General features: G+C 39.1%; 1 protein-coding gene across 13 annotated transcripts in view; it reads right to left on the bottom strand.

Annotated features, from left to right (window-relative positions):
• Positions 1–26,162, bottom strand: part of ADAMTSL3 (ADAMTS like 3) — a 376,400-nt gene that overhangs the window by 147,532 nt on the left and 202,706 nt on the right. For all 13 annotated transcript variants that reach the window (XR_015149981.1, XR_015149982.1, XR_015149986.1 and 10 more), the window contains exons 10-15: positions 17,902–18,013; positions 13,767–13,905; positions 12,163–12,213; positions 10,899–11,103; positions 7,056–7,203; positions 4,566–4,650 (exon numbers count right to left, since the gene is read on the bottom strand). Coding sequence is in view for 4 of the 13 variants with exons in the window: in XM_086364278.1 (XP_086220404.1) it covers positions 4,566–4,650; positions 7,056–7,203; positions 10,899–11,103; positions 12,163–12,213; positions 13,767–13,905; positions 17,902–18,013 (740 nt within the window). In the remaining 9 variants the exon portion in view is untranslated. The remainder of the gene's footprint in view (positions 1–4,565; positions 4,651–7,055; positions 7,204–10,898; positions 11,104–12,162; positions 12,214–13,766; positions 13,906–17,901; positions 18,014–26,162) is intronic.

Below are 26,162 nucleotides of genomic sequence, written 5' to 3'. Positions count from 1 at the left end.
AAGCTATATATGACAAACCCACAGCAAACATTATCCTCAATGGTGAAAAATTGAAAGCATTTCCTCCAAAGTCAGGAACAAGACAAGGGTGCCCACTTTCACCATTACTATTCAACATAGTTTTGGAAGTTTTGGCCACAGCAATCAGAGCAGAAAAAGAAATAAAAGGAATCCAAATTGGAAAAGAAGAAGTAAAACTCTCACTGTTTGCAGATGGCATGGTCCTCTACATAGAAAACCCTAAAGACTCCACCAGAAAATTACTAGAACTAATCAATGAATATAGTAAAGTTGCAGGATATAAAATCAACACACAGAAATCCCTTGCATTCCTATACACTAATAATGAGAAAATAGAGAAATTAAGTAAACAATTCCATTCACCATTGCAACGAAAAGAATAAAATACTTAAGAATATATCTACCTAAAGACTAAAGACCTATATATAGAAAACTATAAAACACTGGTGAAAGAAATCAAAGAGGACACTTAATAGATGGAGAAATATACCATGTTCATGGATTGGAAGAATCAATATAGTGAAAATGAGTATACTACCCAAAGCAATTTATAGATTCAATGCAATCCCTATCAAGCTACCAATGGTATTCTTCACAGAGCTAGAACAAATAATTTCACAATTTGTATGGAAATACAAAAAACCTCGAATAGCCAAAGCTATCTTGAGAAAGAAAAATGGAACTGGAGGAATCAACCTGCCTGACTTCAGGCTCTACTACAAAGCCACAGTCATCAAGACAGTATGGTACTGGCACAAAGACAGAAATATAGATCAATGGAACAAAATAGAAAGCCCAGAGATAAATCCACGCACATATGGACACCTTATCTTTGACAAAGGAGGCAAGAATATACAATGGATTAAAGACAATCTCTTTAACAAGTGGTGCTGGGAAAACTGGTCAACCACTTGTAAAAGAATGAAACTAGAACACTTTCTAACACCATACACAAAAATAAACTCAAAATGTATTAAAGATCTAAATGTAAGACCAGAAACTATAAAACTCCTAGAGGAGAACATAGGCAAAACACTCTCCAACATACATCACAGCAGGATCCTCTATGACCCACCTCCCAGAATATCGGAAATAAAAGCAAAAATAAACAAACGGGACCTAATTAAACTTAAAAGCTTCTGCACAACAAAAGAAACTATAAGCAAGGTGAAAAGACAGCCTTCAGAATGGGAGAAAACAATAGCAAATGAAGCAACTGACAAACAACTAATCTCAAAAATATACAAGCAACTCCTACAGCTCAATTACAGAAAAATAAATGACCCAATCAAAAAATGGGCCAAAGAACTAAATAGATAATTCTCCAAAGAAGACATACAGATGGCTAACAAACACATGAAAAGATGCTCAAAATCACTGATTATCAGAGAAATGCAAATCAAAACCACAATGAGGCACCATTTCACGCCAGTCAGAATGGCTGTGATCCAAAAGTCTACAAGCAATAAATGCTGGAGAGGGTGTGGAGAAAAGGGAACCCTCTTACACTGTTGGTGGGGATGCAGACTAGTACAGCCACTATGGAGAACAGTGTGGAGATTCCTTAAAAAACTGGAAATAGAACTGCCTTATGATCCAGCAATCCCACTGCTGGGCATACACACTGAGGAAACCAGAAGGGAAAGAGACACATGTACCCCAATGTTCATCGCCGCACTGTTTATAATAGCCAGGACATGGAAGCAACCTAGATATCCATCAGCAGATGAATGGATAAGAAAGCTGTGGTACATACACACAATGGAGTATTAGTCAGCCATTAAAAAGAATACATTTGAATCAGTTCTAATGAGGTGGATGAAACTGGAGCCTATCATACAGAGTAAAGTAAGCCAGAAAGAAAAACACCAATACAGTATACTAACACATATATATGGAATTTAGAAATATGGTAACAATAACCCTGTATACGAGACAGCAAAAGAGACACTGATGTATAGAACAGTCTTTTGGACTCTGGGAGAGGTAGAGGGTGTGATGATTTGGGAGAATGGCATTGAAACATCTATAATATCATGTATGAAACGAGTCGCCAGTCCAAGTTCCATGCATGATACTGGATGCTTGGGGCTGGTGCACTGGGACGACCCAGAGGGATGGTATTGGGAGGGAGGAGGGAGGAAGGTTCAGGATGGTGAACACATGTATACCTGTGGTGGATTCATTTTGATACATGTCAAAATCAATACAATATTGTAAAGTTAAAAAAAAAAAAAAGAGACACAGACATATAGAACAGTCTTTTGGATTCTACGGGAGAGGGCGAGGGCAGGATGATATGGGAGAATGGCATTGAAACATGTAAATTGTCATATGTGAAATGAATCGCCAGTCCAGGTTCAACACATGATACAGGGTGCTCGGGTGCTCGGGGCTGGTGCACTGGGATAACCCAGAGGGATGGGATGGGGAGGGAGGTGGGAGAGGAGTTCAGGATGGGGAACATATGTACACCCACGGCAGATTCAAGTCAATGTATGGAAAAACCAATACAATATTGTAAAGTAAAATAAATAAATTAATTAATTTAAAAAAGAAAATTAAATTAACTGAGGAAGACTTTGTCAAACAAAACAGCTTTTCCTCAGTCCCTGAAGCTGTTCCTTGGTTTCCTGTGAAGTCTGAATACTACCTGCTGCACCTCTTCTTTAAGGCTTTGCTTCCTTGCTGTTTCTAACAGTGAGCCTTCCTTGGATTTATTCCTTCCTCTGTTGACGACTCCTACTCTTTCATGATCCACTTTTTTTTTGAACACATGATCCACTTTTAAAAAAATGTTTATTGATTTGGCTGCACTGGCTCTTTATTGCAGCATGGGGGAATCTTCAATCTTCATCTTCAATCTTACTTGTGACATGTAGGATCTTTTTAGTGTCAGCATGCAAACTCTCAGTTGTGGTATGTGGGATCTAGTTCCCCGTCCAGGAATCAAACCTGGGCCTCCTGCATTGGGAGCTTGGAGTCTTAGTCACTGGACCACTAGGGCAGTTCCCAAGATTGACTTTTGACTCCACTTTTTCCTCTAAACCTCCACACTTCCATCATGAGCCAAACACTCCTCTCTTCAGTCGGTTACTCTGGGGTCATTCACCTCATGGTGTTCACAATGTCTTCTGGGTTCACATCCAGATGTTCTGCACATGTCATAAGTGTGATGTGGCAGTTCTCTTGGCCCCCTTGGTCACTGGAAGCAAGGTGCCTTCTCAAAGAAAAGGAATCCATGTGCCCAAGGGGCTCACTGCTGGGATGCACCACAGTGAAAAGGGACATTGACGGATGAGAGCCTGTTCTGAGAGGAGCAACAGGGTTGGTAAGGGACTTAAAAACAATACACAAAAACTGCTGAAAAGGCTAAGAATGATGAACCTGGGAAAGATAGTACTCTAGGGATTCAGTTTTCTGCAAATTTGTGAAAACTTGTCACGTAGGATGAGGCATAGATATGTGTGTGTGTGTGTGTGTGTGTGTGTTTTCAGAAAGCAGAAATTGGAAGGAGGTTATATTTTGGCTCAAAAGGAAAAAAATACTGCAAATAACTCAGGTTGTTCAATCCAAAAAGAGCTCTCAATGCAGTGAACTGTGCCCTTGCCGAAGGTGTTGAAGAGAGAGACTGGCCACCCAGCCTCTGAGATCCGCTTTCCTCTGACCCTCTGTGAATTGTTCTCCCTGTGACAGCCTGTCAGCACGGCAGGCCTCACATATCTGATGTGGAATCAGCTGTCCTGTCCAATTCCTCAAGTCTATCACTGATGCTGTTTTGCTTCTAGATTCCTGGGTAAGAGTCAACGTCTTTGATTCCTTGCTCTCTTTAGGTCCCCATACCTTCACGTCCAGAATGTTTCTTGACATGCTCTTGATACTATATCTCCATGGATACCATGACAGCCCAAACTTGCCAAATCCCATGTGGACAGAAGTCACTGGATTTTTTATCTCTCTGGAGATTAAGCCTGGCCTTCTCATTTTATAAGTAAGGAAAATAAGACACAGAAAAATGAAAGACTTATTTACGGTCACATGGTTACAAGTGGTGGTTCTAGGCTCCAAGACTCCTGGCGCCATGTTCTTCCACCCCCCATACCACAGCAGCTCTGGGAGTTCTCCTGATAATCACTCGGGCCATCATGTTACATTTCAGCTTAACTAGTTTGATAAACAGTGGCCATGTCTTATCCATGGAATGATCACTTTATTTGGTTAACACTGTGATGGTCTTTGGTCAAATCATACGCGTTAATCTAGATCTAGATATTACCCCCAATCTGGTAACTATAACAGAATACTGAGTCTGCTTTGAGTTAAAAGGCACTGTTCTTTTCTGTGCTTCTCGTAGATGCTGCCAAAGTAAGACTGCTGAATTGTGCAATAGAGGAGAATTCTAGCCAGTTCAGGCTCTCTAGAGTCTGCAAATCCAGGTCATTTGGATTTGAAACATATCATTGTACTCCAATGAGTACAAAAATGACATATATCATGTTAACTGGCTAGGCCCTGAATACTCCCATAAAAGGTCCTGGACTCACGTTGGTTCTTCTGTTGCTATTCTGGTCTCTTCTAGTTCTTGAGCTTGTTTCAGCCAAGGTAATTTAGCTTCCACTGGGCTTTTTTCTAAGGAAAAAGGAACATAAACAACAAGCTTAATTACTCTTAATCATTCAAGAGTTGGACATGTGATTGTTATTTATTGGAGATTTCATCAATTTTTTTTTTTCAAATGAACAGTGCATGAAGTGGCTTCTGGACAGAAGCAAAAATTTCTGTCATGTATTTTTTAAATTAACACATTATCAGAATGCAACCAAACAATCTCATGACACAGTTGAATACATTCTCCAAGTTAGCATAAAAACACCTTGTATCAGTACCAGTCTCTGTTGTTTGCATACTAAAGCTCTGATTTCAACCAGATCAGTTTGCTTTCTTTTGCCACACAGTTTTTGCCACTGAGTGAAGAAATTAATAGAGACAAGCAAATAACATAGAAGGCTTAGAAAATTGCGAGGAGGAAAGTCTGTACTATGGTTTACTCAAACTTTAAAATGTTGTAGTTGTTAAGAGAGATGATTACCAATTACAATTGGCCTGCAGGAGCAAGCTGGTGCCCTTCTCTACCCTTTGAAGCTTCCTAAGATGTGAAGAAAGCATCTAATTATGAAGTGAGAATGGAAATAATTTTGGACTGCTTTGGAGAAATCACAGACGCTAAGAACGTGGCTATAAAAGTACCACTGACTGCAGAAAAGGAGAAAAGACTTCCCTGAAGAAGTTATATAATCAGTATTTGTACCTTGCATGGAAACCAGTGATTTTTCCAGAAGACAGACATCATGAAAGAAATGAAGAATTAGTTGCTTATGAGGCTATTTGTATGAAGAATGCACCCAGAAATCATGAAGAAGAATCTTACCATCCTCTCTAATGGGCTAATAAGGACGGTTCCTTGGCACTGACACTTGGAAGTAATTCTTTTTCCATTTCCAAAAGGAAATACTTGTCACAAGGATTGGTAATACCTTACTAAAGTGCGTGTATGGAAATAATCCTGTCAAGAGGGGAACACATACATACCCAAGAGGTGGTGCCAAGGTTTGTTCACCCATGGATGCTACCCATGTCTGCTAATTCATGTGGAACAAATGGAACCACACAAAAATTTCTGAGTGCATCTATACATCTAGACTGGAGATTTAGTCTGTAAATCTAGACTTTCAGTCTAGAAAGTCTTCTTTGTTCATGGTAGACGATAGGACGTATGATGAAGAGGACACTGTTCCTTCCACTCTGGTGGAAAGCATGTAGGAATCTTCCTATTCCTCTCTCTCTTCATCTTCCTCCTCCTTTTTCTTCAAAGCAGGCACTGCATCACGTGATTTTATATCCACTTCTTTCTGGAGGTATTTCTTATCTGATCTCCAGTAGCATATTGGGCACCTACTGACCTGGGGAGTTCATCTTTCAGTGTCCTATCTTTTTGCCTTTTCATACTGTTCATGGGGTTCTCAAGCCAAGAATACTGAAGTGGTTTGCCATTCCCTTCTCCAGTGGACACGCTTTGTCAGAACTCTCCACCATTGTGGTTCATAGTTTCATTGAGTTAGACAAGGCTGTGGTCCATGTGTTATGTCCACTAAGAAAGGTTAATATAAGCCTACACAGACAGGAGCCACTGTACCTATACAGTAAGTCTCCTACATACGACCCTTCAAGATGTGAACTTCCAAAGATGTGAATGTGCAGCTGGTTTAGCATGGAACCAGAACTTGTGCCATAAACATCAGGCATGAGTGACACTGCAGCCTGTCTTCCGCATCCTATTGCCAACAATCCTTCAGCTCGACCATCTCCCACCCCCCTCCCTCCTCCAGTCAGTAACTCTTCTTGCCTGTTCAATTGATGCCAGCCCATGTTCTATACTACTGTACTTCTTAAGGTACTTACTGTAAGATTAAAAGTGTTTCCTTTGTGCCAGTACCATACTATCTTGATGACTGGATGGGATGGGGAGAGACGTAGGAGGGGGGTTCAGGATGGGGAACACATGTACACCCGTGCAGATTCATGTCAATGTATGGCAAAACCAATACAATATTCTAAAGTAATTAGCCTCCAATTAAAAAAAAAAGTGTTTCCTTTATTTATTTTTTAAAAATGTATTGTTCGTGTGAAAAGCATGATAAACCTATTACAGTACACTACTATATAACTAATTGTGTTAGTTGGGTACCTAGGCTAACTTTGTTGGACTTACAAACAAATTGGATTTATGAACCAGCTCTCAGAATGGAACTCGTTCGTATGTAGGGGACTTACTGCACTGAATCAACAAGATCTAAGTTTCTCTTCAAGATCAATTAATGACATAGGTTTAACTTCTTTATCTAGGTGGACATGTCAATCTGTCAGTGAACAGTTTTTGCAAGAAAGTTAGTATGTTTAAATGCAAATGCTGCAGTATTAGTAAGAAACCTGGAAAGCACCACCTGATTTCACTTTAAAATGCACCACAAATTTACCTTTTGGTTTATAACAGGGGATGGGAATGATACATTCTTCTTTGATGTGTAACTTCAGTTGTGGGTTACAGCCGCCAACATGCTGCCCACGGTGGTTGATACACAGCACAACTCGATAACGTAACCCTCGGCCACAAGTCACTGTGCACTTCAGAGACAAAAAGAGAAGCCAATGAAATTCTACACGAATATTAAACACAAAAGGTCATCAGATAAACATTACATAAGGAACGGGGTGGAGGCTAATTTCCCATGATTCTTTATGCTTCAGGGCCCCTCCCTTGCAAGATTACTTCCAATTCTCACTTTGAAAAGTATTTCAGGTGATGTCACAGCACAAGAACTATTGAAATGCCCTAAAATCTTTCTATACAAATATGAAAGAAACTTAATATAGGTTTTTCTCAAACTTGATTAAAAATTTACACATCATCCAAAACAATCTGTAAAGACAAAAGAAACCTTTTGAAATAGTTAATTAAAAAGATATCAAATTTTGCTCAACCATGCTACAGGATTACCTTTCTATTCTGTGTATAGAAACTTATCTTGCAAAAATATCATATGAAAAGGCTCTCTAAGAGTATTCAGCCAAAAATGTAGGAAAAAATACTACAGGTGTAATAAGGCAGTTAAAATGAATGAAAACATTATGTTATTTTCTCTAAATTTTGTGAATTTTGTGTTGCCAGCATTTCTTTTCTTGAATAATTTGTTTATGATTTAGAAGGTACTTTTTTTTGCCTATGAACGGAATTTTCTCAAGTCATGAATATCCAGGATATCTTTGCAGTATATGTACATTATGTTGGTAAGTATATATGTATGTATGCGTGTTTGTCTTTTTTAATCAAGACTAGTTTTTAGGACTACTTAAGGTTTACAGAAAAATTGAGCAGCGATTATAGTGCAATAAAATAAGATAATTAAAAAAGAGAAAAACTGACCAGTTAGTATAAGAGTTCCCATATGCCCCCTCTCCCTTACACACAGTGAAAGTGAAAGTGAAGTCGCTCAGTCGTGTCCGACTCTTAGCAACCCCATGGACTGTAGTCTACCAGGCTCCTCCCTCCATGGGATTCTCCAGGCAAGAGTACTGGAGTGGGTTGCCATCCCCCAATATTAATATCTTGCATTATTGTGGTACCTTTGTTACAACTGATAAACCAATACTGATACATTATTCTTAACTCAAGTCCAGAGTCACATTAGGGTCGTCAGCTTTAAAACACGTAATTTCTTACAATTTCATTATTCTAAATAAACATTTATTTAGATACTCAATATTTGTGTTTTGTATTCTTTTTTCTTAAAAAGTCACCTCCTTGGTAGGGGAGGGATGGACTGTAAGCCTGAGATTAGCAGATGTAAACTGTTGCATATAGGATGGATCAACAAGGTCCTGCTGTATAGCACAGGAAACTATATTCAACGTCCTGTGATAAAGCATCCTGGAAAAGAATATGAAAAAGAATGTATATAAATGTATAATTTGATCACTTTGTTGTGCAGCAGAAATTAACACAACATTGTAAGTCAACTACACTTGAACAAAATAAAATTTTTAAAAAGTCACCTCCATATTGTTTAAACTTCAGGCCCCACCAATCCTGGATCCACCCCTGGGAGAAGTCAAGAGGCCTTGGGCACGTGCCACAGAACAGACAGTGCTCTGCAGACGTGATCTCACCAAGGGTTCTGATACATTGGCAGGTCAACAGCTTCATTCCTATTTAACAGATGAGCCAATCAACAACCCGCCAACTAAGGACCTTCCTCAAAGTCAAGTAGTTCCTAAGAGGCCAAGTGGAATTCCATCCCAGAGCCTCCTGCTGTCAAAATAATGACTTCACCACTGCTTCATAAAGCTTGAAGATTCTTTCCTAAGTCCATAGATGTTTCTTAAAATGTCAGAGAAGAGTTTCAGAAGATATGGAGGCCTTTTGCAGCATAGACCCATCTTCAAGAAATTCTTAAAGAGATGGGAATACCAGACCACCTTAACTGCCTCCTAAGAAACCTGTATGTAGGTGAAAAAGCAACAGTTAGAACTAGACATGGAACAATGGACTGGTTCAAAATTGGGAAAGGAGTACATCAAGGTTGTATATTGTCACCCTGCTTCCTTAACTTCTATGCAGAGTATATCATTTCAAATGCAGGGGCTGTATGAATCACAAGCTGGAATCAAGATTGCCAGAAGAAATATCAACAACCTCAGACACACAGATGATACCACCCTAATGACATAAAGTGAGGAGGAACTAAAAAGCCTCTTGACAAGGATGAAAAAGGAGAGTTAAGAAGTTGGCTTGGAACTCAACATTCAAAAAACTAAGATCATGGCATCCAGTCCCATCACTTCATGGCAAATAGAAGGGGGAAAAGTGGGAGTAGTGAGAAATTTTATATTCTTGGGCTTCAAAATCACCACGGATGATGACAGCAGCCATGAAATTAAAAGATGCTTGCTCCTTGGAAGGAAAGCTTTAACAAACCTAGACATTGTATTAGAAAGCAGAAACATTACTTTGCTGACAAAGGTCCATCTAGTCAAAGCTATGGTTTTTCTAGTAGTCATGTATGGATGTGAGAGTTAGGCTGGGCACCAAGGAACTGATGCTTTCGAACAGTGGTGCTAGAGAAGACTCTTGAGAGTCCCCTGGACAGCAAGGATATCAAGCCAAGTCAATCCTAAAGGAAATCAACCCTGAATATTCATTTGAAGGACTTATGTTGAAGCTGAAGCTCTTGGCCACCCGAGTAAAAGAATTGATTCATTGGAAAAGACGCTGATGCTGGGAAAGACTGAAGGCAAGAAGAGAAGGGGACGACAGGGGATGAAATGGTTAGACAGCATCACCAACTCAATGGACTTGAGTCTGAGTAAACACCGGGAGATAGTGAAGGACAGGGGAGCCTGGGATGCTGCAGTGCACAGGGCGCCAAAGAGTCAGACACAACTTAGTGACTGAACAACGGTATCTCAGTGGTTTCCAAATAGGCTGCCTGCCTCTGGGCTTTCCCAGCATCAGTCTATCTTACCTCATTTACTTAAAATATAAAACGTTTACTCTCTTCAACAAAAACAGTGAAGCTTCATAGTAACCACCGGATCAAGAATACACTTCTAGGGACTCCCTTGGTGGTCCAGCGGCTAGAACTCAGCCCTCCCAATGCAGGAGGCCTAGTTTCAATCCCTGGTCAGGGAACAAGATCCCATATGCCACAACTAAAGATTCCTCATGACACAACTAAAAAGAGCCTGCATGCCACAGGAAAGATGGAAGATCCCACATGCCTCAAGTAAGATCTGGTGTAGCCAAATAAAATAAACAAATATTTTTAAAAAGAACACACTTCTAGTGTCAGTTTTAGCATCTCTGTCTTAATCTTCCAATTCTTAATAACATGAGTTCTGTCTTAACCCAGATGAATTAGGGCCTTTTCAACCTCCAGTCATTCTGTGTCAGATTTCTGCTTTACTCCACCATCCTGGCTTAGCCATACCACACATTGATGCCTTCTCTAGGCTCCTGCATGGTTAAAGTCTGCGGATCTGAAATATGGGTTAAGCACCACAAGGGCAACAAAGACTTTCCAAATAACTGTTTCAATCCCTGTTCCTTTCAGATTGGTTCTCAATAATTCTTACCTGCTCTGATGCCTCCAACATTCTCCCTCACAGCATCCTTCAGCTGTCTTCTCAGCTCTTCAGGAGTAGGAACCATGTTCACATACAACTTCTGCATCCGCCATGTTGCCCAGTACAGTACTGGCCACAGAGCAAATAATCATTAAAGTCTGAGACTGAATTAAAGGTGGCATGTTCTCAAATCTTACCTGAGACCACTCCATGGCAATCCACTTGGGACAGTCGAACAGATTGCAGGTTTGCATGACCTTGGGTTTGGGTGCATACATGCACTTCCATTCTTCCACTTGAAGTATCTCTCCATGCATGGACTCCTCCACACACACAAAGGTCCGCCTCTGAATCCCGCCTCCACAGGACACTGAACATGCAGTCCAAGGGTTATGTTCCCAGCTCAAAAGCAAAGAAGTGAAAACACATTATTCATTTGTTGCTTGCTTCAAGTTTGCAAAGTTGATTGCAACAAGTACAGCCATAGACTTTAATCTTAACTACTACACACACTGTATTGTCTTAACTCCTTGGTCCTAAAGGTTATTGTCAAATGGGAGTAACACACCTGCCCCAGTGTATTATAACAACAGGGCCGTTGTGTGAAAGCATCTTCAATCTGACTCTAAAGTATAAAGCACCAATGGAGAGTATTACCAGGGAATCATACATACTCCGAGTCAGAAAGAATCATCCTAACATGTCTAGGTATAAAAGGGAATGCAAATATCTAATCAACTGGAGTGTGTTAGCTTCCTCTGCAATGTGCTGTGCTTAGTCACTCAGTCATGTGTGACTCTTTGCAACACCATGGACTGTAGCCTGCCAGGCTCCTCTGTCCATGGGGAGTCTCCAGGCAAGAATACTGGAGTGGGTTGCCATGCCCTCCTCCAGGGGATCTTCCCAACCCGGGGATCAAACCCAGGTCTTCCACATTGCAGGCAGATTCTTTACTCACTGAGCCACCGGGGAAGTTCCCCTCTACAATACCTAGATATAAATTCATGCTTGACATCTCCAGCGACATCTCCAGTGACATTTCAAATATTACCTTTGAGGCAGCCTATTCCATCTAATTCTTAGAAAAATATTATTATGTAATTAAAGTCTTTGTTCCCTTAGCTCTCTGTAAAGGGTCTAGTCTCATACATTTAAGACTACTGCCACAGATACTATGGGCTTCACCGGTGGCTCAGACAGTAAAGAGTCTACTTGCAGTGTGGGAGACGCAGGTTCCATCCCTGGGTTGGGAAGATCCCCTGGAGAAGGAAATAACAACGCACTCCAGTATTCTTGCCTGGAAAATCCCATGGACTGAGGAGCCTGGTAGGCTACAGCCCATGGTGTTGCAAAGAGTTGGACACGACTGAGCGACTTCACTTTCACCTTTCACAGATACTAAAGCTCCTTGAAAACTGATTAGAGCATATTACAGAAAGGAAAAGGAAATATGTAACTCACCGAGGGAGAGGCTGGAAGTGGTCATAGGGCATGATCTCTTTAAATCCATCGCTAGAAATGAAATCGTGAGAATATAATTACTACTCAATACATTTACTCATTTGACTAGTATAGATGTCATATGACAAAATACAGAGCTCTTTCAAATTATATTGACACTTAATATGCCAACTTTTCTGAACCATTTCCCCCCAAATTCCCTTCCCACTTGCACACTTCTGCTACCGTCTCCTTAATTTTTAGGAACATCTCTGATATACAACTTACCCAATTCTATATGAAAGTGAAGCTAGCAGTATATACTCATTAAAGTAGTATATGTTCATCATCTCTTAATTTAGATAAATCTATTTATTCCCTTTTATCCTCTTAAATTATTGTGATAAAATATATTCATGATATTAACACAGTCTAATTAGCAGGATCTTTAGAAAATCACTTTGTTTAACAGATTCTATCTTTTGAAAAGGCCTCTATTTGTGATTGTGTACACATGGGATTACAGGAAATGCACAGCTTCGTGATGGGAAATGAAATCCACTGAGAACGCTTCCCTTTCCACTTGCACACTGCCTCAGCCAGCTGGCAGAGAGCTGGGGGATTCTGGGACTTGATAGTGTGCTGTTATTTTAGGATCCTATAGCAAAGCCAAGAAACTTACCCAATCCAACTTCCCCAATCCAGAAGCTGGATTGCCAACTTCTGGCAATCCAAGTCACCAGGTACTAAATTATGCAGCAGGATGGTTTATGCATAGCTTTTCTACTCTGGCAGTCAAACTCTGCACTTCCTGCACTATGTATTATTTATACTGAGTTTAAGGTGAACACTTCAAAAGTCTAAATGTGGTCATCGGTAACTCAGTTTAAAAAGCTAAAATGGTGAATTATCTATATTCACAGCTGGTAGGTGGACTAGATGTACTTAAATGAAGAGACTTTTCATGTTGTATACACAAGACGTGCTCAGAGAGATTCATGACAAAAAGTGAAAGGTCACAGCTCATGGACACAGAGCCCACAAGCACGAACCAGATGAATGAGCAGATGAGCCTAATGCCTCCTGACCACGGTTATAAATGGGTTCGCAGGTACCTGCCACCAGGGTACGTTCAAGATCATGCAATGCAACTGTGTTGCTTGATAAGGATGGATCAGTCCCAGCTGCTGTTGATTTCTTTTTTTTAATTTTTAATTGGAGAATAGTTGCTTTACAAAATTGTGATGGTTTCTGCCATCCATCAACATGAATCAGCCTGTGTCATACAGCAAATTCCCACCAGCTGTCTGTTTTACATATGGTAATGTATGTTTTCATGTCACTCTCTCAACTCATCCCACCCTCTCCTTTCCTCATTGCGTCTACAAGTCTGTTCTCTATGTCTGTGTCTCCATTGTTGCCCCGCAAATAGGTTCATCAGTACCGTCTTTCTAGATTTCATATATATGTGTTAATATATGATATCTGTCTTTCTTCTGACTTACTTCAGTCTGTATAACAGGCTCCAGGTTCATACACCTCATTGGAACAGACTCAACTGCATTACTTTTACTAGCAGAGTAATATTCCATTGTATACATGTACCAAAGGGCAGTGATACAAACCTTGATGGGCAAGGATCCATGCTGCATTCCTTCAGTTTGGGTTTTGGTTTCACATTTTCAGGATAGTAATGGCAATAATGGTCAGGAACCACCCTCTTCAAGCGGATATCCACACATTCAGCAGAATTGAGCTGATACCCTAAAGCAGCAGAACAGGAATGTCTGAGTATTGCATTCATTTGGGATTTCCTTGGCAAAGTGATTGCTTGCCACACATTTTTTTCTTTCTTCTTTAGGAAACTCAACTCAGTGGTTCTCAACCCTGGTTGTATAACAAACAGAACCATGTGGGAGCCTTTAACACATACCAGCACCCAGGTCCCCTCCTGGTCCAATGAAATCAGAAGCATTACAGTCAAGAAATCAGCATTCCCACAGGTCAAAGTGGGAGGAGTGGGTCCTATCTGTTCCCATGGTCACATTGTAACTGAAGAAATACGGCTGTTCCTTTATTCCCAGGCTACCTAGAAGGTAGAAGCAGCAGATGCCCACTGCTTAATTGGAAGATGGTGTAAGGTGCTTTAGGAAAAGCACTTATGGAGAGCTAGCAATTGGACTGAACGCTGATTGCAGTTTCCCAAGCTCCTTTAGGTTTACAGTTACTGTGGGGAGCGAATAAGAGCAAGAGTGTCAAAGCTTTGTTAAAAATGTAAATCTTTAAACAATGGCTGGGGGATATGGTACAGCAGCAGCAGAAAAGTTATGACCAACCTAGGCAGCATATTAAAAAGCAAAGACATTACTTTGCCAACAAAGGTCTGTCTAGTCAAAGCTATCGTTTTTCCAGTAGTCATGTATGGATGTGAGAGTTGGACTATAGAGCAAGCTGAGCACCAAAGAATTGATACTTTTGAACTGTGGTGCTGGAGAAGACCCTTGAGAGTCAGAGAGGAGACAGAAAGGATATCCAACCAGTCAATCCGAAAGGAAATAAGTCCTGAATACTCATTGGAAGGACCGATGCTGAAGCTGAAAACTCAATGTTTTGGCCACCTGATGCAAAGAACTGACTCATTTGAAAAGACCCTGATGCTGGGAAACATTGAAGGCAGGAGGAGAAGGGGACGACAGAGGATGAGATGCTTGGATGGCATCATTGACTCAATGGACTTGAGTCTGAGTAAACTCTGGGAGTTGGTGATGGACAGGGAGGCCTGGTGTGCTGCAGTCCATGGAGTTGCAAACAAAAGAGTCAGACATGACTGAGCGATTGAACTGAACTGAACTGAACTGAGCAGCAACAACAACAACAAAAAAAAGACTTTTTAAAAAAGACTCTCGGGTTCTTCTAAGATGACTGAAATGTTTGACCAAGATTGAGAATGACTACTTGCATTATAACTCGCATTATAACTGATTTGTGTTATACTTGGCACTTACTTTTTAAGATTTTTGTTTTGATATGGACCATTTTATTTTTAAAATCTTAATTGAATTTGCTATAGTAGTGTTTCTGTTTTATGTTTTTGTTTTCTTTTTCGCCACAAGGCATGTGGGATCTTAGTTCCTCAACCAGGGATCAAACCTGCAACTCCTGAATTGGAAGGCAAAGACCACTGGACCACCAGGGAAGTCCCTGTTTTTAGCACTTATGATTAGAAAGTTATAATAGACTCCTTTGAAAATTTTTGGAGCTCATGTACAGAAGGTTAGTTATTCAGTGTCATATCTCTTTATTGTTGTCATGGCATTGTGCAAGGCTCTTGTTTCCTTATATTTCCCCTCCTTCCATTACAATCCCCCAGAGACATCTATTTATTGTTAATGTGTTAAATATACATCTGTCTTTTGTAATGTTGTTTCATGTGTATCTGCTTTGACTAAATGATACTGAGTCTTAAATCATCTTCTGTTTTCTACTTTTCCCACTCAACGTTACATTTCTGAGAAGTACCCTTGTACTGAGCTTTGTTTCGTTCTTCTGTATAATATTCCATTGCTAGTACACTTGCCTGGAAAATCCCATGGACGGAGGAGCCTGGTAGGCTGCAGACCATGGGGTCGAGAAGAGTCGGACACGACTGAGCGACTTCACTTTCACTTTTCCCTTTCATCCATTGGAGAAGGAAATGACAACCCACTCCAGTGTTCTTGCCTGGAGAATCCCAGGGACGGGGGAGCCTGGTGGGCCGCCGTCTATGGGGTCGCACAGAGTCGGACATGACTGAAGCGACTTAGCAGCAGTAGCAGCAGCAGCAGCAGTACACTTTACTCATTTCCTGCCCTGGGGTACCTAGGTTACCTCTGACAACAACGAACTTTCTAACTGGGGAAATAGCATTTTCTATACAGGGGAACAAAACCCTCCCATCTGCATCTCCCCTTGCCTCATAAGCCTTCAAAGAAGAAGGAATGAAGATTTATTCCTGATTCTATTCAGTTTGTACAGTCTCTGAGGAAAGTGAACATTCCATATCTATGAGAGCTGTAAATTCAAAAAACAACTCACAAAATGATGTTTCTATTTCCTGAAAGATCTGATTCCAAGGTTTCTGTCACTATGTAAGTGTCATGTTAAGTTTTTTAAAAAGGTAATTTTTCAAAACCAGAATGAGCTCTTCAGAAGAAAAAAAAAAGTCCAAAAGTAAGTTCTCAGCCTTAGTCAACTGGTATAAAGTTCCAAAAATACATTTAAAGGCCCAATGGCTGAGAGCAATCTGATTTTATAAAACACTAGACAGCTTCCTACAAGTTGTGGCTTAAATGTAAGCTGAGTGTAAAAGGACAGACTGGTATGCATTATAAAAAGCAAGGTCAAAAACCACAGGAACGAAAATCCAAATGGCGTCAATAAAAAATGACTTGGGCGCCAATATCTGCCAGAAAGTCTGCAACATCAGATGGCAATGCCAGTCCGGGTACTTTCCCTGAACTAACCTCACGTGTCCCACACAGATGACTGCAGGCAAGACCAGGGAAGTCCACCCAAGTACTTGGAGACCAGCATACTAGTCTTCCTCATTATCCCAAACTCTGAAATGCCATTTACATAAATCATGTAGATTCAATTACTAATATAATTAGATTTTGGTAATGCTTTCCTTGTGGGTTTTATGTATGTGTATTTTCCCCAAAATAATAACAGAATGAAATTATAGCTCTTCGAGTCGAAGAAAAATTTCTTTGTTCTAAATGGAAACATATTTCTAGAAGGAGACAAAGAGCATACAGGTGTTTATAATTTGGGGGGAGAGACAATTAATTTTCCTCCTTAATTTTGTCACAGTACACAGATAACTAAAAGAGAAAGAAATAAGACAGACTGCTTTGGGGGGGTTCAGGATTGGGAACACGAGTACACCCATGGTGGATTCATGTTGATGTATGGCAAAACCAATACAATATTGTAAAGTAATTAGCCTCTAATTAAAATAAATAAATTTAAATTAAAAAAAATTAAGAACAAATGTACTAAAATTCTGCCTGTATACAGAAAATGGCAGGATGTTGGGGGAAACTCCAAAAGGAGCCTAACATGTTCCTTCTGTCCTCACAGACAACGCCATCTTTGGTGATGGACTCACAGCCAGGCGATTCCCATGAAGGTTGGAATCCTGACCAGCAGGGCTGATTGTGGCTTTCCTTGGGCATCCAGATACGAGAAAACCTATTCTACTCCCAAGAACTGAGCCAACTGAACTAAGCTGAGTCCCACTGTACATGTCCCTCCCAGAATGGAAAGCATCTCTTTTAACTTTGGTGTCCAAATGAAAACACATATTTAACTGTGTGTGAAAGCTAGAAAATAAATTAAAACTAAAGAGATATTTGTTGTTTTTCTCATGGATAATTAGAATCAAAAAGAATTCTTTAGGATTAGAATTTTAAAAGACATAGAATTTGAAAGCCTCCCTATCTCTTTGCTCTTATTTTGGGGTCCATGAGAGACATGCAAACATGTTTCCAGTTCTTTGATCAAAGGAAAGGGTGTTCTCTAAATCCAGTTTTCACCTGTTTTCAAGAATAAGGCAGATGCATGTTCATTAACCCCACTGGGTCCCAGGCTGTGGAGTAAGATGCTGCATGATTACACGTCTCTAATTAGCACACTAACTTTAAAGTCAGCTTCAAAAACACAAACATGTCATTTTTAACTTTGAGCTCTAAATATTTAGGAACAAAGCCTGCGCCTCACCTCCTCCACATGTCACAGTGCAGGGAAAGAAGTCAGTTTGTCTCCACTGATGGCTGATCGGCTGGTAGAAGAAGAACTGGACCACACTGTCCTTAGCCACAGTGTACCTGGTCTGGACAGAGAGAACTGTGATAACATATCTGCATGCAACGAAACAGCTCCTTCCACATCTTTCAACATGAGGTGAATACAATTCACCTAGGTAGATAAACGTGTCTATCACAACACACTCTCGTACACGAAGATTCCCAGAATGTTAAGATGTGATAGCATGTCAATTAAATTTGTCATAAACGGAATTTCAGAAGATCTTCAACCATTCTCCCTGGAGTCATTTTCCCAGGTAATTCCATGCTTGTGAATGAGTTCACAAAAATGTAGGCAGACTTAAAATTTATTGGCATATAGTTGCTTTATAATGCCATTAGTTTCTACTGTACAGCAAAGTAAATCAGCCATTTGTATACTTACACCCCCTGTTTTGGATTTCTTTCCCATTTAGGTCATCACAGAGCATTTTCCCTGTGCTATATATAGTAAGTTCCTATTTGTTATCTATTTTATACATAGTAGTGTATATATGTTGGAGAAGGAAATGGCAACCCACTCCAGGAGCCTCGTGGGCTGCCGTCTATGGGGTCACACAGAGTTGGACACGACTGAAGTGACTTAGCAGTGTATATATGTCAATCCCAGTCTTCCAATTCATCCCACCTCCTCTTCCCTGCTTGGTATCTATAAGTTTGTTCTCTACGTTCATGTATTCCTTCTTTGCAAATAAGTTCATCTGTACCAATTTTTTTTTCAGAGTTTTTAGTTTAACATTTTTTCTTCCTGATACATATGATTTTAATTTCTATGAGAACAGGAACTGAGATGTAATCTGGGTTTGCTTACAACATGGAACATTTTAGGAATCTTACATTTTTAATAACAACATCCCTAAGCATCTTTTAGCAGAGCCTTCTGAAAGCACAATTACAGAAACTCAAAACGTACACAAATCCACAGTGTTTGCATATGAGCCTTGCTGCGTCTAGTTAACAGAGAGAAGGTGCATCGCTGAGCGTAAGAAGGCAGTTACAGACAAAGATAAGTTTACTCTCAGATTATTTTATTTCAGCAAGTCCTCTCCCTTCTTCTTTCTTTTCTTCTCTACTGATTGAACAAATGAGTGAATTGAGGAAAAGTCCTGGAATGCAACACAAAGAGAAAAGTAGAGGGAAAACAAAGATTAAGCTTATGGGGAACAGAACCAGAAATGCCAGTATTACATGGAGTTAAAGAGAAAGAACAGAGGGACTTCCCTGGTAGTCTAGTGGTTAAGACTCTGTGCTTCCACTGTGAGGGGTGCAGGTTTGATCCCAGGTCCGGGAACTAAGAGCCCATGAGCTGTGCAATGTGGGAAAGACAGAAGTACTCAGTCTAAAATATTCATAAAGTTCTGAGCAGACATCATAAAAAAATGCAACAACAAAGACAAAGAGAAATTCTAAAAGTCATCAGAAAAAAGACGATTCCCTACAAAGGAGTGAGAATCAGAATGGCATCAGATTTCTCATAGGCAATAATGGATACAAGAAAACGAACACCTTTAAGACGATGAGGGACAATAGTTTTTAATCTAGAATTCTACAACCAAATTATTCACTACCAATCAATGATCAGTTGTCAACTTATGAACAATCTAAGATCAAATTAACAATCAGTAATTGGTGAACTAAAGTTTTCCTCAGAGACAAAATGACAGAAACTTGACCACTCAAAGACTAGAAAAAGAAACTACTTAAGGGTATACTGAAAAAGAACTAATATAAATGCATAAGAAAGTAATGAGATGCAGGAAGCAGTAATGATGAAATGATCAGTAAAGCTTATTAGTAAACATAAATAAGAACGGACTGAAAAAAAAGTTTGATGTACTTACTTATAAAACAGTAAAAAAGTTGTAAAATTATCAAATGAAAAATTCTGGACAGGAGATGTGTGTGGAAGAAGGGAGAGTTACAGGGATGGGATGAGGTTACAGAGTCAAAAAAGACTTCTAAGGAGTCTAAGAAGTTAAGAGTTTTTTAGATTCACGAAGCACCATGAAGCTCAAGCAGAAGAAAGTTACTAATTACATCATAGTCAAATTGATGAAAAACCAAGAGAAAATGGTTGAAAATAGACAAATAAGATACATTACCTTCTAAGGGACAAAAATAAGTCTGACAGCTGATGTCTCAACAGAATAAATGGAAGCCAGAAGACAGTGGAGAGGTATCTTCAAGAAAGAGTTTCACAATGACAAAGAGGTCAAGTCACTACAAGAGCTAATGATTCTAAAAGTTAGCGTACCTAACCACCAAGCTTCAAAATATGTAATTCACAAGTTGACAAGAATAGAAACAATACAGACACCTCCACAGTCACAGTGGTAGTTTTATCAGGTCTCTTGTGGCAACAGAATACAGAGATAAAATTCAGTAAGGCTATACTTTTGAATAAAACCATTAATAAACATGACCTAAATGATATATGTAGAACACTGTGCCCAACAACAGAAGACTACCTAGCATACTCTTCCAAAATTTGCCACAAATTGTTTTCACAAATTTCGAAACATTGAAATGATATAATCTTCTCTGACTACAGTAGAATTAAGGTATAAAATGATGTGATTTCTTGAAAATTCTGACATATTTGGACACTACACTTGTAAATATACTATAAGTCAAATAATATATCACTATGAAAATTATAATACAATTTAACTGAATGATGAAGGGAAAGATTTCATATTAAGCTTTGTGGAATGAACTTTAAGGCATGCTTTGAGGGAAATTTATAGAGTTAAAATTGTATGTTATGGAAAAATTGGATGAAAAATCACTGATCTAACCATCCATTTAAAAAATTAGAAAAAGAAAAGCATATTGGATCCAGAGAAAGTACAGAGATGGTAATAATAAAGACAAAAGCAGACATTAATGATATGAGGATTAAATTGCATATTAGTGGCTTATAAACCCAAACAGTGTTTCTCTGAAAAGTTTAATAAAATTGAAAGCCCTCCAACATGAATGATTAAAAAAAAAGAGTAGGGACAAATAATCAATGTTAGGAATGAGACTCACCACAGATTCTCTACATAATGGAAGAAATAAGACAATACTATATAAAAAAAAAAAAACTATGTCAATAACTTTCAAAAAGCTAGTTGAAATAGACAGGTTCCTTGAAACAAAACTGACACATAAGGAAATCAAACATCTGACTAATTAGATAACAGCAAACTTGCACAAACTGTTACAGAATAGAGGAAGTATTTCTCAATGTATTTTATAGTTTATTACAGGACGGTAAGATCAGTTTAACATCCCCAAATCAATGTAGTTCACTATATTAAAAGGAAAGAAAGAAAAAAACATAATCACTACTTCTATTGCACATTGTACAAATGTCCTAAGTAATGCAAGAAAGCTCCAATACTTGCCACCTGATGCAAAGAGCCAAATCTTTGGAAAAGAACCTGATGCTGGGAAAAACTGAGGGTAAGAGGAAAAGAGGTTGGCAGAGGATAAGATGGTTAGATAGCATCACTGACTCAGTGAACATGAATCTCAGCAAACTCCAGGAAATAGGGAAGGACAGGGAAGCCTGGCATGCTGCATGCAGTCATGGGGTCTCAAAGACTAGGACATGACTTAGTGAGTGAACAATAACAACAATCCAAGAAAATTTCTTTAAAGTATACAACAATTGGAAAAGAAGAAACCAAACTCATTATTTGTGGGTGTCATAATTGTGTATGTACATAATCCAAAAGAATTCACAAACTATTAGTATTAACATGTGAATGCAGTGAGAATATAATGTCAGTATATAAAAACCAATTAGATTTTCATTCTCCAGCAGAAAACAGAAAAAAATTTAAAACATTTACAATAGCATCAAAATAATAATCAAATATTTGGAAATTAATAAAAGATATGCAAAACACACACACTGAAAATTATAACCATTATTGAGAAGAATTTCAAAAGAACTAAATAAATGGATGAATATACCATATTTATGGACTGGAAGACAATATTGGAAGGTGAATTTTCTCCAAATTGACCTACAGATTTCAAAGCAATTCAAATCAAAATCAGCAGAATAAAAGTTTAGAAGCATATTTCAAAGTTGACATGGAAAGGGAAGAAGGCAAGAATATCAAAGATAGTCTTCAAGAACAAAGCTGAAGAAATTACACTGCCAGATATTGACTTGTTCTAATGTTACAGTAATTAAATCACAATGGTATTGCTGCATATAGATGAATAGTTCAGAAGAGAGTGTAAAAATAGGGCCACACATATATAGTTTGGAATTTAAGATAGATGGGGAAAGGATTGTCTTTTCCACCTAATGGTTTTGGCTCATCTGGATAGTCATGGGGAAAAAGATACTGATTCTACTTCATATACAAGTATCAATTCTAGTATATAGCTCTCAGTGTGAAAGGTAAAATAGTAATGTTTCTAGACAAAAATATACAATAATATTTTTATGATCCAGAATAAAGCGAAGATTTTCTAGCCAGGATACAAATAGCTTACACATAAAGTTTAAAATTAACAACCTATAGCACAACAAAATTAAGAACTTCTGTATGGGGACTGGTAGCCATAAATACATTTAATGGAGAACAAAAGTTGAAAATGAATTAAGAATTTAACTCTAGAAATTAAAAATATAATACCAAGATAAAACCCATGTAAAGAGAAAAGAAACAAAAACTAAAATTTACATGAATAGAATTCTTTATAAACTCTGAGAGTTAATAAGACTAAAATCTAGTTCTTAGATACCTCAGAGACAAGCCTTTGAATGGTTTGAACAAACAAAAATTAGACAAGGAACCAGAGAACATGTTTAGGAATGAAAAAGACATAGGTACAGGTGAGTTTGTTTTTTGTTGCTGTTTTGTTTAGTGATAAAGGAAGGCTATGATTACATTTCAAAAGTTAAATTAGAAAAATTAGATGAACTGGACACTTTTCAAGAAAATAATAAATTGCAAACGTTTCTACCTCTGTGATTCACGGCACACACTTAAAATGAGATGGAATTCTGACCAAGAGGAGTGATGAGATAGGTAACTTTTATTTTCTGTTAGACACTGAACTGTATCCCCCACAAAAAGTTACGTTGAAGTTCAAACTCACAGAATCTCAGAAATGATCTTATTTGGAAATAGGGTTTTTGCAGGTCTAGTAAAGCCAAGATGAGGTCATTAGGATGGGCCCAACCCAGTGTGACTGGTGTCCTTATGTTACCGACCAGGGTTCTTGGCCTCCTTGATCAATAGAAATTGATCAGAGGCAATATAAAAAATTTAGGCAAGTCTTTATTGCAGCTCCTTCTGCAGCAGTGGGAGAGAGAACAAACAACAGATTCCCCAGCTCCCTGAGGGGGCAAGACGCAATCCTTTAAATGGGGTGAGGGTAGGGGTGTGTCCAGGGGGTCAGACTGGAGGGGTGACTTAGGTGGTTTGTCCACCCCTTAGGTAGTGATGTGTGCAGGGGGCATGCTCAGTACTCTGCCTTTGTTCCTGACACCCAGTTTTGCTCCTGACACCCAGTTTTGCTCCAGGCTCTTCAAAAGCGGCAGTTGGGCTTTTCGGTCTCTTTGGATCTTTTGTCCAGAATCTGCCCCAACTGTGCATGCACAGTTATTTTTAGCCCCATATAATTTATTTGTATTTTGTCACATGAGAGGCTTGCAATCATTGCACTGAAAGGTTCCAGGTCCCAGCCTGTCTCACATTATATAAAGTGAGACATTTGGGCACAGATGTGGACATGCACAGAAGCGAAGTGATGTAAAGAAAAGGTAGAAAAGCTGAGGATTCAAGAAGTGAGGAGAGAGGCATAAACATATTCTCTTTCATGTCCCTTTCAAGGAACCAGTCCTGCCCACATCTTGATTTTGGACTTCTAGCCTCCAAAACTGTGAGATCAATAAACAGCTATTGTTTAAGCCACCCAGTTTACTGTGCTTTGTTACTTTAGGTTCAGGAAGTGAATGCATGCACTGACTCTGAAAACTGTTCTGCTGTGTTTTGAAATACATGTGGACATGGGGATTTAGCCACCATCTGCACCACACTGCAAGGCTAAAATCTTCTCTTTGAGAGAGAGGAAAACATCAAACCCTCTCATCCTTGGGTAAGTTAGATGAGCTGCCATAGCTCCCCAGAAAGAAAAGACAGACCTTGTAAGTAGAAAACATACACAGTATCCAGAGCTGTGGTTGGAGGAAACCAGAGCCAAAGGCTTGCCCAGCTGAAAACCAACACGAATGTACTTAGTGCCACTGAGCTGTACAGTGAAATATGGTGAAATAAAAACATTTTTCATTTTACCACAATAAAAAACATTTAAAAAAAAGAAATGAGAAAATATTTTTCTACAGAAATACAAAATATCCAAATAGAAAAAAAAAGATAGACAACTAACATAAAAAGGAAGATTTCAGACTATGAGGAAAACTTTTTTTTTCCTTGAAGAGGCACATACTTTTTAAAGAGGGGAAAAGCCACCAGCAATCTTTATTAAAATAGTTAACCATGGAAACTAGATTATTCTCATACACATATACTGAAAGCAGATATTCACAAACATCTCCTTACAGATACTCAGTAAATTCTTACTGAAAGGATAGCGCCTCAGGGTCCAACCAATAAAGTACACAGCATCAACTACAGGCTTGAGACTCTCTACTGCTACATGGTGGCCACATACACATATTGCAGAAGCAAAATAAGAATATCTCAGGGGCTCACATGCAAAATACTGTGACTCAGTAACAGAGTGACAAGAGTCATCCACTAGAGATAGATCATTCAGGAAAATAAGGATGCTTAGTGAGAAATCCACTGGGAAGAAGAAAAAGTGCACTTTTTCAAGAAAGGTCCAATCAAGAAAATACAGCTTCTGAAAAAGTAGTAAAAAAGAAATTCCATCTAATTGGTGCAGTGAGTTGCCAGATTTCAGAATCGGCACAATAGCCACAAAAGAATCCAGCAGGCCATGGATGCCTTCATATTTTACTCATCACATCAGAATATAGTTGTTTTCAACCTTCCATTTATTAAAAGTCCATGTTGTTGTTGCTGTTGTTCAGTTGCTAAAGTGAGTCCGACACTTTGTGACCCCGTGGAAGCAGTGCAACAGGCTTCCCTGTCCTTCACTATCTCCTGGAGATAGTGGAGACGTCAGGAAATGAGGCCTAATCTAGGAACTGTATGCAAAGTGTGCCTTTGTATTTCAGTGCACCCAGGACTGAGCAAAATTATTAACAGCACTCTGTGGGGTAGAGGTGATGGAGGTGATGGAATTCTAGCTAAGCTCTTTCAAATCCAAAAAGATGATGCAGTGAAAGTGCTACACTCAATATGCCAGCAAATTTGGAAAACTCAGCAGTGGCCACAGGACTGGAAAAGGTCAGTTTTCATTCTAATCCCAAAGAAAGGCAATGCCAAAGAATGTTCAAACTACCACACAATTGCACTCATTTCACATGCTAGCAAAGTAATGCTCAAAATTCTCCAAGCCAGGCTTGGAGAACCAGTATGTGGACCAAGAACTTCCAGATGTTCAAGCTGGATTAGAAAAGGCAGAAGAATCAGAGATCAAATTGCCAACATCCGTTGGATCATAGGAAAAAAGCAACAGAGTTCCAGAAAACATCTGCTTTATTGACTACACCAAAGTCTTTGACTGTGTGGATCACAACAAACTGTGGAAAATTCTGAAAGAGATGGGACTACCAGACCACCTTACCTGCCTCCTGAGAAATCTGCATGCAGGTCAAGAAGCAACAGTTAGAACCAGACATGGAACAACAGACTGGTTCCCAATTGGGAAAGGGGTACATCAAGCCTGTATATTGTCACCCTGTTTATTCAACTTACATGCAAAGTACATCATGCAAAATGCTGGGCTGGATGAAGCACAAGCTGGAATCAAGATTGCCAGGAGAAATATCAATAACCTCAGATATGAAGATGACATCACCCTTATGGCAGAAAGTGAAGAGGAACTGAAGAGTTTCTTGATGAAAGTGAAAGAGGAGAGTGAAAAAGTTGGCTTAAAACTCAACATTCAAAAAACTAAGATCATGGCATCTAGTCCCTTCACTTCATGGCAAATAGATGGAGAAACAGTGGAAACAGTGACAAACTTTTCCTTCAGCTCTAAAATCACTGCAGATGGTAACTGCAGCCATGA

The sequence above is a fragment of the Bos grunniens genome, chromosome 21 (genome assembly GCF_055505025.1).
Source record: "Bos grunniens cultivar Pamir isolate PY7600 chromosome 21, Bosgru_T2T1.0, whole genome shotgun sequence".
Lineage (NCBI taxonomy): Eukaryota > Metazoa > Chordata > Mammalia > Artiodactyla > Bovidae > Bos > Bos grunniens.
The sequence above is the reverse complement of the archived record's forward strand: the minus strand, read 5'-3'. Positions and strand labels throughout refer to the sequence as shown.